Source organism: Lynx rufus, unplaced genomic scaffold (genome assembly GCF_022079265.1).
Source record: "Lynx rufus isolate CCGP_SWC_20201006 ecotype Redwood Valley unplaced genomic scaffold, mLynRuf1.p SCAF_1, whole genome shotgun sequence".
NCBI lineage: Eukaryota > Metazoa > Chordata > Mammalia > Carnivora > Felidae > Lynx > Lynx rufus.
The window spans coordinates 188673165-188688171 of NW_025814823.1; the positions used below are offsets into that span (position 1 = coordinate 188673165).

The 15007-nt window shown below is 42.9% G+C and overlaps 1 protein-coding gene across 1 annotated transcript; it reads right to left on the reverse strand.

The window, feature by feature from the left end:
• Nucleotides 1–6919: 6919 nt before the first annotated feature.
• On the reverse strand, nt 6920–14401 carry LOC124510082 (40S ribosomal protein S27-like). Its single transcript, XM_047076779.1, has 2 exons — nt 14371–14401; nt 6920–7197 (listed from the first exon to the last, which is right to left on the reverse strand). Exons 1-2 carry the CDS (start codon nt 14399–14401, stop codon nt 6920–6922), a joined length of 309 nt encoding a protein of 102 aa, XP_046932735.1.
• Nucleotides 14402–15007: the final 606 nt, after the last annotated feature.

Genomic DNA, 15007 nt, shown 5'->3' on the forward strand with positions numbered 1-15007 from the left:
GGGTGTGTACACAGCAGCTTCTTATTCCTGTCCTTCCCGAGGGAATGAACCTCTATCCAGTGTCATTTGTCATTATCAGTGTTCCCACCCTAGTGTTCACATCCCATTGTGTCCCTCGGGTGACGAAGTTGGTTTGCATCTTGTAGCTGGCCTTGGTGGTTCCCCAACCTGGTGCTTCAGTTTAAGGAAGAAGAAATAAAAAGACTTTCAAATGAATAACTATAAAAGCAATTCATTTTTGTCCTAAAGCATAAGTAGGGTCTGGGAGAGTTGAATGGAAAACTTCCTTTTCAGAGCTCTTCCCAGGCTCAGGAACAAGTTATTCCAAAGCCATCACAGGCAAAGAGAAAAAACAGAAGAAACTATTGCTATAATTATTGCTAATTACAATCTCATGATTCCATTTAATCTCCACAGAAGAAGTTCACCAACTGGAGAATGCCATTGATCCTCTGTGCCCAAGCCAATTAGATATTTTGGTCCAATCCAGAATGGTTACCCAGCCTTTGCCAGAATGAAATTGTGTTTAGAATTTTATTTTTATAGTCTCTGAGGCATCCCAGATTTTAACAGGACATTGGATACCATCCATTTGTGGCACATCTGCTCCAACAAGATCTGCATATTTCAAAAATCATTAAGAAGTTAATACCAAAACCTGTTTTAACTCTCTCTCTCATGACAAGTGGTTTTTTTTTAATGTTCAAGCGTTTAGATTTCCCTTCGAAAAATGAAAATGATTCCTTTACCTTGGGATTTTGATCCAGATAGCGGAGGAGGAAAGAGATTATAAGTGACATCTTAATTTGGGGCACCTCATTAGTCAGGGGGACTTGGTTTTTGATGATGCTCTTCTAATTGACTATCTGCAGACGGCCGTTCTCTGGAGTGTTGGAGAACTCTAAGAATCCCACTTCCAGTCCTCCCGAGTTTTGCAGACTCCTGCCTTTCACTGCCTGAGGGTCCCTGGAGCTCCAGAAATCACAGAGCGGGGTGGGGCCTCAGTCATTTACCTCCCCAGTAATCTGAAGCAAGTTGTTTATACCCTCTGACCCTCTGCTTTCTTGAGGTGTAAGATGAATAGAACGCTCCCTGCCTGAAAGTTTGCTGTGAGAATGGATAATATAGCATCTGTTGTCCTAGGGCAGGGGACAGGGTCAGTGCCCAAAACAAAACTGTGTATTTGTTTATTCAACCAAAAGTTAGGCACAAGAGTGAGTGCACAATATATGGGCCCCACTTTCCTGGTCATTATGGTCTGCTGGAGAAAACAGATTATGAGTCAAATAATCACTCAGTTTAATTAAAGATGGAAGTAAGTACAATAAAGGAGAATTTACAGCAGAGAAACTGCTACTTAGTTGGGGGTAGACAAGGGGTCAGGGTGGGGATTAGGGAAGAGGAGGAAGTAACTTTTGAGCTGAGATCTGAAAGACAGGGGTGGGGGAGCCACACTGCAGGGCCCCTGGGGGACAGTGTCAGAGAAGCAGGCCCTTGGAGAGAACAAGGGGGTAGCTGCAGACATCGGCCTTAATTAACCACTGGCAATTTCACATAAATCACTAGCAAGCTTTAGCTGGGGAAGCCTTTGATTTAAATGACAAAATTTTACAAGTATGTCTTAAGAACAAACCTTTAATGTTGTGTGAAATAAGATTTATTGACAGGAATACTTCTTGAGCCATTTCACTAATTTCTCTGAAAAGGTAATTAGTTTATATGAAAGAAAAAAAGGAAAAAGTATATATAGTTATATATAGCTACTTCATTACATACAGTAGATAGATAATGCATGAATGCATTAAAATTTATCATAAGTCATAAGGATAGGTGAACTGGAAGCATTTGGGATAGAGGCTCAACCGTGCTCATTACTAGTTGTAAAGTTTATTTTTATTTATTTTGAGACAGAGAGACAGAGAGCAAGTGGGGGAGGGGCAGAGAGAGAGGAGACAGAGGGTCTCCACACTATCAGTGCAGAGCCCAATGTGGGGCTTGAACTCACAGACCATGAGACCATGACCTGAGCCAAAATCAAGAGTTGGACACTTAACCGACTGAGCCACTCAGGCGCCCCACTAGTTATGTTTTCTCAAGCAAGTTGTTTACTTAGGGTTTTCTCTGCTTTTTTTTTCTGTTTTTCTCTGTTTTCACCGTACTAAGAGCTTACGTGACATATATTACCGAAGGTTCACAACTATTCAGTGCTATCAACGTCCTCCTCCTCATCATCATTAGCATTGTCTCCACTTTACGGAAGAGACAGAGGTTCAAAATATTAAGTAGTACGCCAAGTTTTACATAGGTAATAAATAATAAGATTGGCATTTTAATCCTGGCAACCATTTCCCAAATCTGTGTTCTTAAAACCACAGCATCATTTGCTCTGTCCAGCCTGGAAGGTGGTCATGAACATGAAACAGTCGTGAAAGATACAACACCAATGTAAGAGACCACCAGGATGCACATTTCTGCTTTCCTGCCATGAAACCAGACCCTGTCAGGTTCGCCTCAACTTGATTCCAACCATCCAAGCTGGGACTTCAGAAGAGGTTTTTTAGCAGATGTATGCCCAGGGGCTCATGGGTCCACTGGAATCGTTGGCGAGGTATTCAATACACGTGCAGATGTACATTTTTTTTGAGGTCAGTCACCCAAAACATTTATGAAGTTCTGGTAAGAAGAAGCCTCTCTCCAAATAATGATCCAATGAAGTGGATTAAGGACAATAAAGGACTGAGTTCAGGAGAGATTTTTAATTCAGTCTGGTCCCAAGCAATAAGCAATAATGACCTGCTCACTAGATACTTCAGGTAGGCCAATAATGTGCTAGTCCAGGGTTCTAACTGCAGTCAGGCTCCTTTAAAAATTATTCCTGGCTTACACCCTTAAAAAAACGCTTCCTCAGTCCTCTACATAAATTTATACATTTAAGAGTTAGGTAACCTTGCAGAGAAAAAAAGAGCCTAAAAGACATTGAACTCTGAACTATCCACATCCTTCAAATTCTGTGCAGTCTTCGACAATATTTATTAAGATGACTTGCACAGCACTGTGATCAGTATATACATTCCCCTTTGCAGTGGTTTTTCATAAGTGGTATTTCACGTGAACACTTTCTTACATTCATGTGGTCCACACACTTGTGATTTTAATAACCTGATAGTATTCCATTCTGTTAACATTTCTTGAATACATTTAGGTCTCTTTACAAAACAGAAACCCTCAATTTTAGATCCTTAACTCACAGGTTTTCATTTTAAGATTTAAAAAAATCTGATATAGAAAATGCTAACAATGTATAACATAATGGTTTCCGAGCATGGGTCTTGGAACCCAACAGACCTGTATTTGAATCCCATTTCTGTCTCTTATGAGTTATGTGACGTTGAGCAATTCACTTAAACTCTCTGGGCCCCAGTTTCCTCATTGTAAAACGAGATAATAGCAATATCTCCCACTTCAAATTGTTGCAAGATTAACAATATGAAATGCTTAATGTGTTTTGCCGAGTGCCTAGTACATGCTAAAAGCTTGGTAAGTGATAGCTATTGGCATAATAGAAACTAGAGAACAGGGCCCACCTAGGGCCATTTCTTTAAGAGGGGTGAAAACATTATTTTTTCCAAGGTCACAAAGAAAGGAAATCTGGGGAAATAAGGAAGTTCAGTTGGCCACATGTTGGTATAATTTTACTTGCCAATTCCAAGTTTGGGTGTCTGAAACGAACATTTTCAGTCCTAAAATAAGATGGCAAACTTGGGGCTGGTGCACATGAATAAATATAGCCAGAGAATAAATACACCCCGCGTGTCCCTGGCATGGTGCATCTGTTCAGCCTTACCAATCCCCACCTCCCTGCAAAGCAAATTCTTCCAAACCAAGTCAGCCCTCCACCATCAAGGAGGATTTTCGGGCCCCTCCCCCAACCAAATGCTTGAACATACAAGTGAGAAGAACCACAGCGATTCTCTCTTGTCCAACTCACTCACTTTATAGACCAGAAAAAGGGAGGCTTGGGCAAGTGACGTGCATTCCCAAGGTTGCATAACTCCTGAAGAGCAGAACTGGTCTAGAACTCCTTCCTGTTATTTTATTTAAGTGTGGACCTCCTAGACTGATATTTACTTAATTTTTAATTATCTCTTTCTTTTTTTTCCTAAAAGTAAATGTGAAAGGGAACTTTATATTACTATTAGTGGAAAATCCAGTATTACTCAACTTAAAAGATAATCATAAAAATAAGTAGCAGAACAGTGACACTGAATTCTAGCTAAAATATACAATGGTCTATCAAAAGATTGCAGCCTGAGGTGAAGCCTCTCCCCCGCAGAGAAGGAGATTAGCAAGAGTTCAAGTGCAGCTGAACAAGGACCACCAAACTTATAAATGAAAATGCCATCAAACTTTTCTCTCTGAGGGTGGAAAAGGAATGAGAAGGAAATAACTGCCTTGGCATGGTATGGGGGGTGTGAATTTGGAAACACCAGTCTGCTCCATTTTGCTTGGTTACTTTCTGGTGTCCCTACACTATTTTATGGGTCACTCAACTTAGAATGTTCCCTGGAAGCCTTGCATTTTGAGGTCGATGCTAAGCTCCAACAAAGCAGTCCAATTCTTTGCTTCCCTTTTCAATCTCAAAGCTCCAGTCAAACCCTCAACATCCCTGTGCAGTTAAATTGTTCTCAGCCCACTTTGAGGCTCATTTTAGCCTCAGGTTAGTCTTGTTTGTATGCATTATCATATTCAATCTCCAATGATTTTTTTTCTTTTTTTTTTTTTTTTTTTTTAGTTTTTTTAAAACTTGTTTAGAGAGAGAGGGAGCATGAGTCGGGGAGGGGCAGAGAGAGGAAGTGAGAGAATACCAAGCAAGCTGCACACTATCAGCACAGAACCTGATGCGGGTCTCAGTCCCACAAACCATGAGATCATGACCTGAGCCAAAATCAAGAGCCAGATGCTTAACTGATTGAGCCACGCAGGTGCCCAACCAGTGATACCTTTTTAAGTAGACACTGCTACAATCCTCATTTTACATATAAGGACATTGAGGCTTGAAGAAATCACTGAACTCATCCAAGTCCTTAGCTGATAGCTCAGAGCTATGTGATTCAGTATTCTATGCTTTTTTTTTTAAGTTTATTTATTTTTGAGAGAGCGAGAGAGAGAGCATGAGTGGGAGAGGGGCAGAAAGAGAAGGAGACACAGAATATGAAGCAGGCTCCAGGCTCTGAGCTGTCAGTACAGAAGCCCTATGTGGGGCTTGAACTCACAGACTGCGAGATCATGACCTGAGCCAAAGTCGGACGCTCAACTGACTGAGCCACCTATGCGCCCCATAGTATTCTATGCTCTTAATCACTGTGATATATTACCTTCCAGTCTAACTTCTATTATTTAATTTGCTTCAAAAATATTTACTGAATATTTCTTATGATCCCATCAACAGACTCAGTATAGTAGGGGTGAGCAAAGAAGGGTATAACGCAGTCCTGGTCCTTGAGTTTTATATGCCATTAATACATTCAGCAAATACTTATTGGCCTACTGCCAAGTTGTAACCTTGTTGAAGACCCAAGACACATACACATAAAAAAGTGCATGAATAAATAATATAATCAAATACCAATATGTACGAGTAGTTGGTAAGAGTTGTGAGCAGGTCGGGAAGGAGATGCATTATGTGGTCTGGCACTACTGGGGAAGGCTTTATGGAAGACACAGCCCTTGGAAGGAGGGAGGACATTCCTTGTGAAAGTACAGAGTGAGCAAAAGGACAGAGGTGGTGGTACTAAGCCCAGGGCGACAGGAGGCTCCTTTTCTTAATACGTGATAAATTAACAACAACAGAACAAACAAACACACAAACCAGCCACAGGCTGGCAGGGTCTTACACTTGGCTATAATTTTCAGGAATCAGTTACAATAAACCCCTTGAGAAAAAAAGTTCCTCTGGTCTAAAGAGTAGCATTGGGTCAAAGGGGAGCTTTCCCCAAGGATGCTTTAGATTTCAATTGTGTGCCTGAGAAAGTTCTGCCACTGGCATGGCCTAGAATATCAACTCAGGGGCAGGAAGCTTTCAGGCAGCCTCAGTGCGGTAGAAGGAGGAAAAAAATATCTACTTATTAGGATTGTTCGCCTGAGAAGCCTTGAGGTACACTAGCAAGGCAAGAGCTTAGGAAATAAGACCTGCTCCTTACAGTTAAATGCCAAGTGCTGTCAATGACTTAGGGCTGGCTCATTATGGACCTATTTCAGCTAATCCTCCACAGGCAACAATCCTCCTCTTTTCAGGGACTATGGAAGCCTGGGGAAGGCCATTTCTTTTCCAGTCAGGTGTGAGGGCAAAGAGCCATCCATCTTTAATAAATCTCTAGGCTCACAGGATTCTTCTCGTTGTAGCTAATGCAGAATTTCTAGGTCTCTGAAATGTTCAACATCCATTCTGCCCCCTACTGATTAAACAACAACAGCAACCTGTCTATCTGACATCCTATCTCCTCTATTAGATGCTAAGTTTCTAGAATAGTCATCTATATATTCCCTTACCTGTGCATTAATTCAATCAACAACTGAGTACCTCAATTGCATGCACCTTTATGTTAGCACCTAAACACTTGATTGTACTCGTTGCTATTTGGGGTCTGGCCCTTACCTATATCTCTAGCTTCATCTCCCACTCTCCTGTGCCCAACCCTCTAGATTCCAGACACACTGACTCTGCTCCCTCATCTGACAGCCTCCTGCTTACCATAACCAACTCTTATAAGCTAACTCTTCTGCATGGACATGGAACAAATATTCCTTTCCACCTCCCCACTTCATCTGGTTAGCTTCTCTGTCTCTCTCTCTCTCTCTCTCTCTCTCTCTCTCTTTTTCTTTTTAAATCCAAAATGTGTTTATTGGGATAGTTTCCCACTCATCTTGAGTCAAGGTGCTTTTCGTGCTGCTTCCGTCTGAAGCAGCATCCTTCTGTGAGCCTTGCTTTTCCTCCTGTAGGCTGGCCAAGGAAAATGGAGCAGCCAACACACAAAACTAGTGTTTGTGCCTGGCTAAAGATGGTGGTGATTTTGTAGCGTCCTGGGCACTTCCCGTCCATGGAGTAGGAGTTGGGGCTGTGCACCAGGCGCTTCTTCCTGTGTTTCCTCTTCTCCTCTTCTGGAGATAGGTGAAGGAGCCCTCTGAGAGGGACATGTTCTTGTGGGGAGGCTGTCACTGCTGGAAACTCATCTGGTTAGCCTCTTCTCCTCATTCAAATCAGCTCAGGTCTTCCCTTGTCTCCCAGGCCTGACTCCCAGGCTAAGCCAGGTTCTTGACTTATAGGCAGGTGAGCCTCTGTGCCCTCACTAGTCTGTGAGCTCCATGAGGCAAGGATCTTGTCTGCTCTTCTTCCCAACAGTTAGTGCAGTGTCTGGCCCATAGTAAGCATTCAACATAATTTGTTGTTTGAAGGAAGGATGGGAGGGAGGGAAGGAGGGAAGAAAGGAGGAAGGAAGGAAGGAAAGAAGGAAGGAAGGAAGGAAGGAAGGAAGGAAGGAAGGAAGGAAGGAAGAAAGTGCAGTCCTTTCTCCCAGGATTCTGTAAGACCTTAAAGGCAGTGTTGGTATCTCTTGGTCCTAGTGCCCAGCACAATGCCTGGCATAAGAGCACTTAGAAAGTATGTGTTGAAACAAACAAAGAAAACTTCCCTGCACAAGCTACCACTTCAAGGTACCATGAAGGACCAAAAGTAAACAAAAAACAAACATTAAAAGGACAGACATATAAATACATGGTCCTAAACCTTATGGGGCTTTTAGTGAAAGAGAGGAAAGGGGGCAAGTACACAAATTAACCATAATACATAGTGAAAATAAATAGGTGTCTCAAGAGGAGTACAGACAAAGGGGCTCGGGAAGTTCAGTCAAGGAAGATCACATCTGAGGAAGGGGTTGGAGAAGGGGACAACACATGGCACAGGGAGATGAATGGAATGAGGCTTTAGGGAAGATGTGGCCCTAAACTCAGCTGTTCTAGTCTTTATCTGGAGCCGTGTGTCCAGTGCGGTCGTGTAGGGCAATTCCTGGTCTGACTTGAGTGGATGGGCTACCCATCCATCACCACCTCACTTCTAAAGCTTTTCTCTATTTTACGAAGGCTCAAAACAAGGCAGACAATTTAAAAGACTACAGAGGCCAGAAAGTGAAGATAACCACAAGATATAAGTTGGCTCTAGGACCCCGGCCAATTGCAAAGCATATCGCTTGCACGACAAGCAGAGGCAACTGATTCTCAAATACTGCCAGTTGTCGTCATGTGTGAATATGGGCCCTCTGGAAGGATGTCTTCCCATTTTTCCCCCAAGGAGAAAACAGAAGTCTGGATTCTTTGGTGAAAGCTTCCGATATTCAAATGTTGGCAACTAATTCAATTTTTTGGTTCAAAAACTACCCTTTGGTCAAACAAAACACATCCATGGATGGCATGCAGACCGCAGGCTTCATGCAGCCATGCACAACCGGTTTGCAACCTCTGGCCTAAACAGATTGGACTCATGAAAATTCAAACTGCCATCTTGCACCCACAAGATTAGCAAATGTTAGGAAATCTGTTCAAATCAAACCTTGCCAAGAAAGTGGAGCAACAGGAACGCTCGGATGCAGCTGCTGTGGGTGGTGACTGGGACAGCTACTCTGGGAATCAGTGGAGTGATCCTGTAAACATAAGGATTTGCACATCCTATTACCTAAAGTTCCATTCCTATGCATAAGCTCTAGTGAAATTGTTGCAAAAGTGCACAAAGAAGCATATATGGGAATATTGATAGCTGCATTATTATAGCAAGAAATTGGAAACAAACCAAATGCCAATTTCCAGAAGAATATATAAGCTGTGGCGTACTTGTAGAAGAGAATGAAAATAACCAAAGTGCTATGGATTAATATGGATCTGATGTCTGCAAGGATTAGGTTCATGTGACCTCTAACGTATTTCCATCTCTAAAATGAAGCTTTCCTAGATATTACTAACCTCCTGTTAGCGGAATTTTTATTCATTCAACAACTATGAGCATCTATATACCTGGCACTCTGCTAAATGCTGGGGAAGCAGTGGGGACCAGACAGAAACTGTCCCTGCCTTTACAGTGTGGTGGGAGACAGCAATACACAACCAAATAGGCACATAGAGAGTCACAACTGACGGAAGAGCAGGGTGCTCTAAGGGAGCACAATAGAGGAGGAGTGGTGTAGACAGCTGGGGTGGGCAGGGGAGAGTATACAGAGTCAGGGAAGTCTTTTCTGTAGAAGCGATATTTAAATTGAAACCTGAGGGGTTAGCCAAGAAAAGAAGACAGAAAAAACACACCTGGGCCTTCCCAGGGAGGGAACAGTCCTATAAGGCCCTGAGTCAGGAAATAGCTTAGATGCTCAGGAACTGAAAGAAGCTCAGTGTGGCTACAGCATTGTGCACTACCACTCCAAGGCCTGCTAGCAATGAGGAATAATCGGTGTTCATTCTTCTACCCATTTTCAAGATGGCTGGCAAGCCAGAATAATGTATGAAATCTAAATAACAAAACAAAAGTAACTGGCTTTACCAGACAAGCTCTTGCTGCCTTAACATGGAATTCTACTAAACTGCCCATCAGCTAGAAATAAGAGACTATGAGGTAAGCTCAAATGTCTTCCCTCTGCTTGTGCAAAGGGACCATGGTAAGGCTAAGTCTAGACATTCAGAGGATGAGAGTTCATGACACAAAATAGTTTCAGCTTTTGAAGATAAACAAATTCATGTGAAACACTCAGCCCCCTGCAAGAAAGGCATTACAACCAATGATTGCTTTTCTCATGGTTTCTAATTCACAAATTGTTGTACCTGTGCACCATTTCCATATATCTCAACACCCATGCATACACATCTACCACCTATATACACAAATAACATCAGAATCTAATTTAAAATTTTTCTGTCTTCACTGAGGCAGGCTCAGTGGTTAAGTGTCAGGTGGCTCAGTTTGTTAAGTATCAGACTCCTGATTTGGGCTCAGGTCATAAACTCACAGTTCCAAGAGATCAAGCCCCATGTTGGGCCCCATGTTGGACCTCATGCTGATAGCACAAAGAACCTGCAAGGGATTCTCTCCCTCTCTCTCTCTGCCCCTTCCCCACTTGCTCTTTCTCTCTCGTTCTCTTCTCTCTCATAATAAATAAATACAATTAAAAAGTTTTCTTCGATCTTCACTGTTTAATTCTTGCTGGTTTGGCCATGAAACTTCAACTGAGCACAGCTCATACTACAGTTCAACTTGTTTTAAAATTTTCATCTCCTAGGTAATGGGAATGGGGCAAGAACAGTGGCCCTTGCAACAGTTCCCCAGGGGCCTCACAGTGTGGACCACCACCTTTTAGGAACAGGCAGGCAGTGTTTTAATCTCAGTAGTGGCTTTTGCCAAAAGCTCTCCATAACTAATTTTGCAGTCAGATTCCACAAGACCTATTCAGTGTCTGGCTAAATCTCATGGAACATCTCATTTCCTTTCAATTTTTCATTAGTTTGAATTAAAAATAAAAAAAGCTAACAAGCGTGGCTTGCATGGATATTTCTAAATTAAAACACAGCAGCATTCTTATTCGTTTTGTTGTTTACAGGGCTGACCCCCACCGCCTGCTCTCCCCCAGTCTGAACCGCCTCCAGTTTTGCAGTGACCTCTTTGTGCCCTTGGAGAGTGTGACTTGACCTTGTTCCAAGCGGAAGATGAGGATAATGGCTTCCTTCCTATCACACAGTTCTTTGATTTGTTAGGTGCTGGGCAATGAGCATTTGTGTCCTAATCTCACATTCATAGCTCCCATTTCTAAGGGATCTAAATGAAACTAGTAAGCAAGAAGGGGTGGGGTTCAGGGAGGATGCAGGGTAGAAGTGTCTTGGAACTTTGGACAAATGAATTATCTTGTAGGATCCACACCTGAAACGGGTGTGTCTGTGAGATTTCCCATGGAAAGAAAGTAGAAAATACTGTGCAGTCTAGTCATATGACCTCAGTGCGTTCATAAAGTCTCCTGTTTTCTGCTCCTAGATTCCTTTTGGAGGTCAAATTTTCCTTGAGTTTCTAAATACTGCGTGTCTTTTGATCTTCTCCTACCTCTCTGAGCACATTCATTCATTCATTCAACAAATTTTTTAGCACCTCTTAAGTGCCAAGAATTGTACTAGGCACGAAGATTATTCTGGTGGGATGGGGTAAATTATTGCCGCCAATCACACACTCCTACCACATCTCTATAAGGGACCTAGCACCCTGCAACTTGCTATGCTTTCTGGAGGTTACTTTGGGCTTGGCTATGGGTCCAACTCTGGCCAATGGAAGGAGGGCAGGCATGGTATACCCCACATCCAGGCAGAAGTTTTAGAGGCATCACCTGTTCCCGCAGACCTCTTGCTTCTCCTTTCCTCCCTGAAAACAGCATGTCCCAGCTGGAGGTGGGTTCTCTCCACCAAATCCTGGAGTGGGAAGACACATGGAGCAGATGGCTGCCTTGAACAGAGTCACTGCTGACCTACAGTGCAACATGCATGTTACAGGAGTGAAAAAAAGTGTCCATTGATGAAAGCCACAGAGATTATGAGGTAGTTACTGCAGCAAGCCAGACTAATGCACTCTCCAATGCAGTAAAAGCAGATTTGACCCTTGCTCTTATGGATCTAATAGTCTAATCAAGGGAGCCAGACAGCAAAGCAGATGAACCAACTAATAATCATGTAAGTATATAATAACATCCTTATGTTCACCCTAACTCCTCTTCCTCACCCAACCAAATGTAGCCCCTGGCCCTCCTCTGTTATGGCCACATTCTCTCCTTTGACAACTCCATCTATTCCTATAGCTTCATATCTCTTCAAATGACCCGTTAATCTAGTTCCCTAGTCTGGCCAGATCCATGTTCCCAGCAGGCAGCTGGTTATCATGTCTGTAGGATCCATTTGTATACCTAACCTCAGCATAATTGGAACCAAATGCATCAATTATTTCTCATGGTTTCTGTGGGTCAAGAATTCAGGAAGAGCTCAGCTGGGTGGCTCTTCTCTGGGATCTCTGAGTGGTGCTGGAACAATGAGGGGCTGCCCCCATGGGTCTGTTCAAGCATTTTCTCCCTTTTTCTGGGTTTGCTCTTAGGGTCTCTCTTTGTGGTTTTTCCATGAGGGCAAGTTTGGGCTGTCAAAGGTGAAATTATTCTAGACAGCAAGATAGCACTTGAGTCACTTTTTATGACTTATAAGAAGTCACATGCGCCACATCCACCATCATTTGCAAGGAAATGATGAGCCCGCTCAGATTCAAGAGTAAGGGAATTAGACTTTATTTTCTTATGCGGTGGGAAGGAAGGCAATGTTGTGGCCATCTTTGGAAAATATAATTTGCCACATCGTCCCTCAGGTGCTTTTCCTGACTTCTTTTCTGTGACTGGTACCAAATTCTGCCATTTTACTTTCACCGCTTCCTCTGTTTTTTATTTTCAGAAGGCTCTCTTCATGGTCAAGTTCCAATAACTTTCAGTGTGAGTTAGTAGTGATGCTGTCTCTCTACTCCAATGTCTCTTCTTTCCTCTCCACTGCTACACAATCTCTTTTTCTAAAAGCACCACCCTGATCTTGCCGCACATCTGCAGTGTGACCAGCACACAGTAGGTTTTCCTGGACAAGGGTCTTTCCTGAAAAATCTCTGAGGACCCTCCATGGTCTGTTGAATTAGGTACAAAGACGTTGTTGCCCTGATACTGAAAGTCTCCATAAGATTCACCAATTTATTCAACAAATACTTATTCAGTTTCCACTCTGCCAGACACTGTGCTAGGAGCTGGGAGAGGAGCATGTTTCCTGCCTTCGTGGAGTTTCTGCGTAGTGGGGAAAAGGGGTAAACCTTCATTCATTCATTCAAAAACTGTTTAACGTGTTGAACATACAACTGTTCCCCAGATACAGTCCTAATCTGCCCTAAGTGGGACAACGTTCATATAACATTAATATGGCCACATTGTATCTGATTTGCCACAGTGAATTGAGTTGAATTGCCTTGAAATACACGTTCTGAATAACCCAGACTATCCATTTATTTTCTTTTTCTGCCCAGAAAGTTTCCATTTTCATTTTAGAGTATGCTGGTCTGTTTGTCTGGAATTCTCATTTCTCCCCAGGCTTCAAATTCTAACTCAAATCCTATATATTGTAAGGTATGTTTTCTCTACTCTGCAGTGAAGTGTGGGCTCTTCTTCCTTTACACCTCCACAGTGTAGTTTACACCTCCTTCAGGCCACCTATGATGTTCTGCTTTATAGGATGGGCAATTATGTATGAATCTTGGCTCCCCTGCTGGTCTAGTAGGCGCTTGAAGGCAAGGAATGTGTCCTACTTATCTTTATTGGTCTTTGTTACCTATACTTACTGCAGATACTCAATATTTACCGAATTAATGGATAGTCTGGGAACAAAGTTGAGAAAGTACCAACCTCATCCCTTGTTTTGAGACAAGGAGTATTAGCAGACTTGTTTGGTTCTAAGTTCCCAGAAATCCAATTCCAACTGGCCCTAACGAAAAATGAAAGTATTGGCTGATGTAACTGAGAAGTCCGTGGGTGGTTCTGTGCCACTGAGAGTCCCCTCTCTCCCTCTGTTGGTTCTGTTTGTTACTGTGGCGCTTTGTTCTCAGACAGGTTCTCCAACTGTCCGCAAGGCTTATTATCCTATTAGCTTAGCAACTCCTTAGGAAAGAGAATAACCTTTTGCTAAGTTCCAAGATTCAATGTCATTGGCTTGGCTGAAGTCACATGCACAACCCTGGACCAATCACTGTGGCCCAAGGCCATGGTCCTCTGCCTCGTGTAGGTGTTAGAGGCAACGCAGGACTGTCGAGGCTCTGGAGCAGAAGCAAGATGAATTGTCTAACAGAGTTGTGAGAAAAACAATCCGATGGGAAAGCGAAAGATGGATTGATGACAATGACAGACAAAAGAGAGGAGTCAAAAATGACATTTTGAACTCCAAGCCTGGGACCTCAATTCCCACTCTGCGGAAAAGACCAGCCAAAGTGGAGGAGCAGGAAGCATACAAAGAGACCTAAACCGAGGGGTGCCTGGGTGGCTCAGTCAGTTAAGCCTCTGACTTCCCCTCAGGTCATGATCTCACAGCTTGTGAGTTCGAGACCCGTGTCCAGCTCTGTGCTGACAGCTCAGAGCCTGGAGCCTTCTTCAGATTCTGTGTCTCCCTCTCTCTCTCTCTGTCCCTCCCCCACTCATGCTCTGTCTCTCAAAAATAAATAAACATTACAAAGAAACAAAACAAAAAACAAAGAGACCTAAACCGAAAGGCCCTGGGCAGCAGCTGAACAGGACTTACCGTCAGGCCTACACAGCAGCAAGGGAATCATGGATCGACAACAGAACAGGAGGAAGGAAACTTGAGTCACATCCCTGCCTCTGCCACTAACTCTCATGATCTTGAACAAATCACTTAACCTTTCTGGACCTCAGTTTCCTCGTTTCTAAAATAAGCTGTGAGGATTGCTGGTCACTGACTTCCTTTTCTGTTGTGACATTCTGCATTGCTATTTCTGGAGATGAGTATAACTGATCCTTCCTTCATAATAGCTCTGGAATTCACTTCTCCCTGCCCAGTGGCCTAGGTCCTCACAGAGCCATTAAGAGTATGACTCCTTCCACTTACTAGCTGTGGGATCTCAGGCATATCATCTAATCTCTCTTGGCCCCAGGTTCCTCATCTATAAAACTTGGATAGTAACTGTCCCCATCTCTTTGGGTTGCTGTCAGGATTAAATTAAGTGAATATATGTAAAATGCTTAGGACAGAGTGAGGCAAATTACTAAGTGCAATATAACTGTGAGCTATTACCAAAATTATTCACTGTGTTGTTTCCTGACTTCTCTTAGGATGAGGGACCCTTGAAGCCAGGACATGGGAAGGTGGACACTGTCTGATAGATACAATCCCCTTGGTCATGTGAATAATTCAGGAG

Excerpts from the sequence above, each read along its gene's own strand:
- LOC124510082 (XM_047076779.1), bottom strand. The coding sequence starts at position 14,401 with ATGATTCCCTTGCTGCTGTGTAGGCCTGACG. Across the intron at positions 7,198-14,370 it reads GCTGCTGTGTAGGCCTGACG|AACATGTCCCTCTCAGAGGG; the intron begins GTAAGTCCTGTT and ends CCTCCCCACAAG.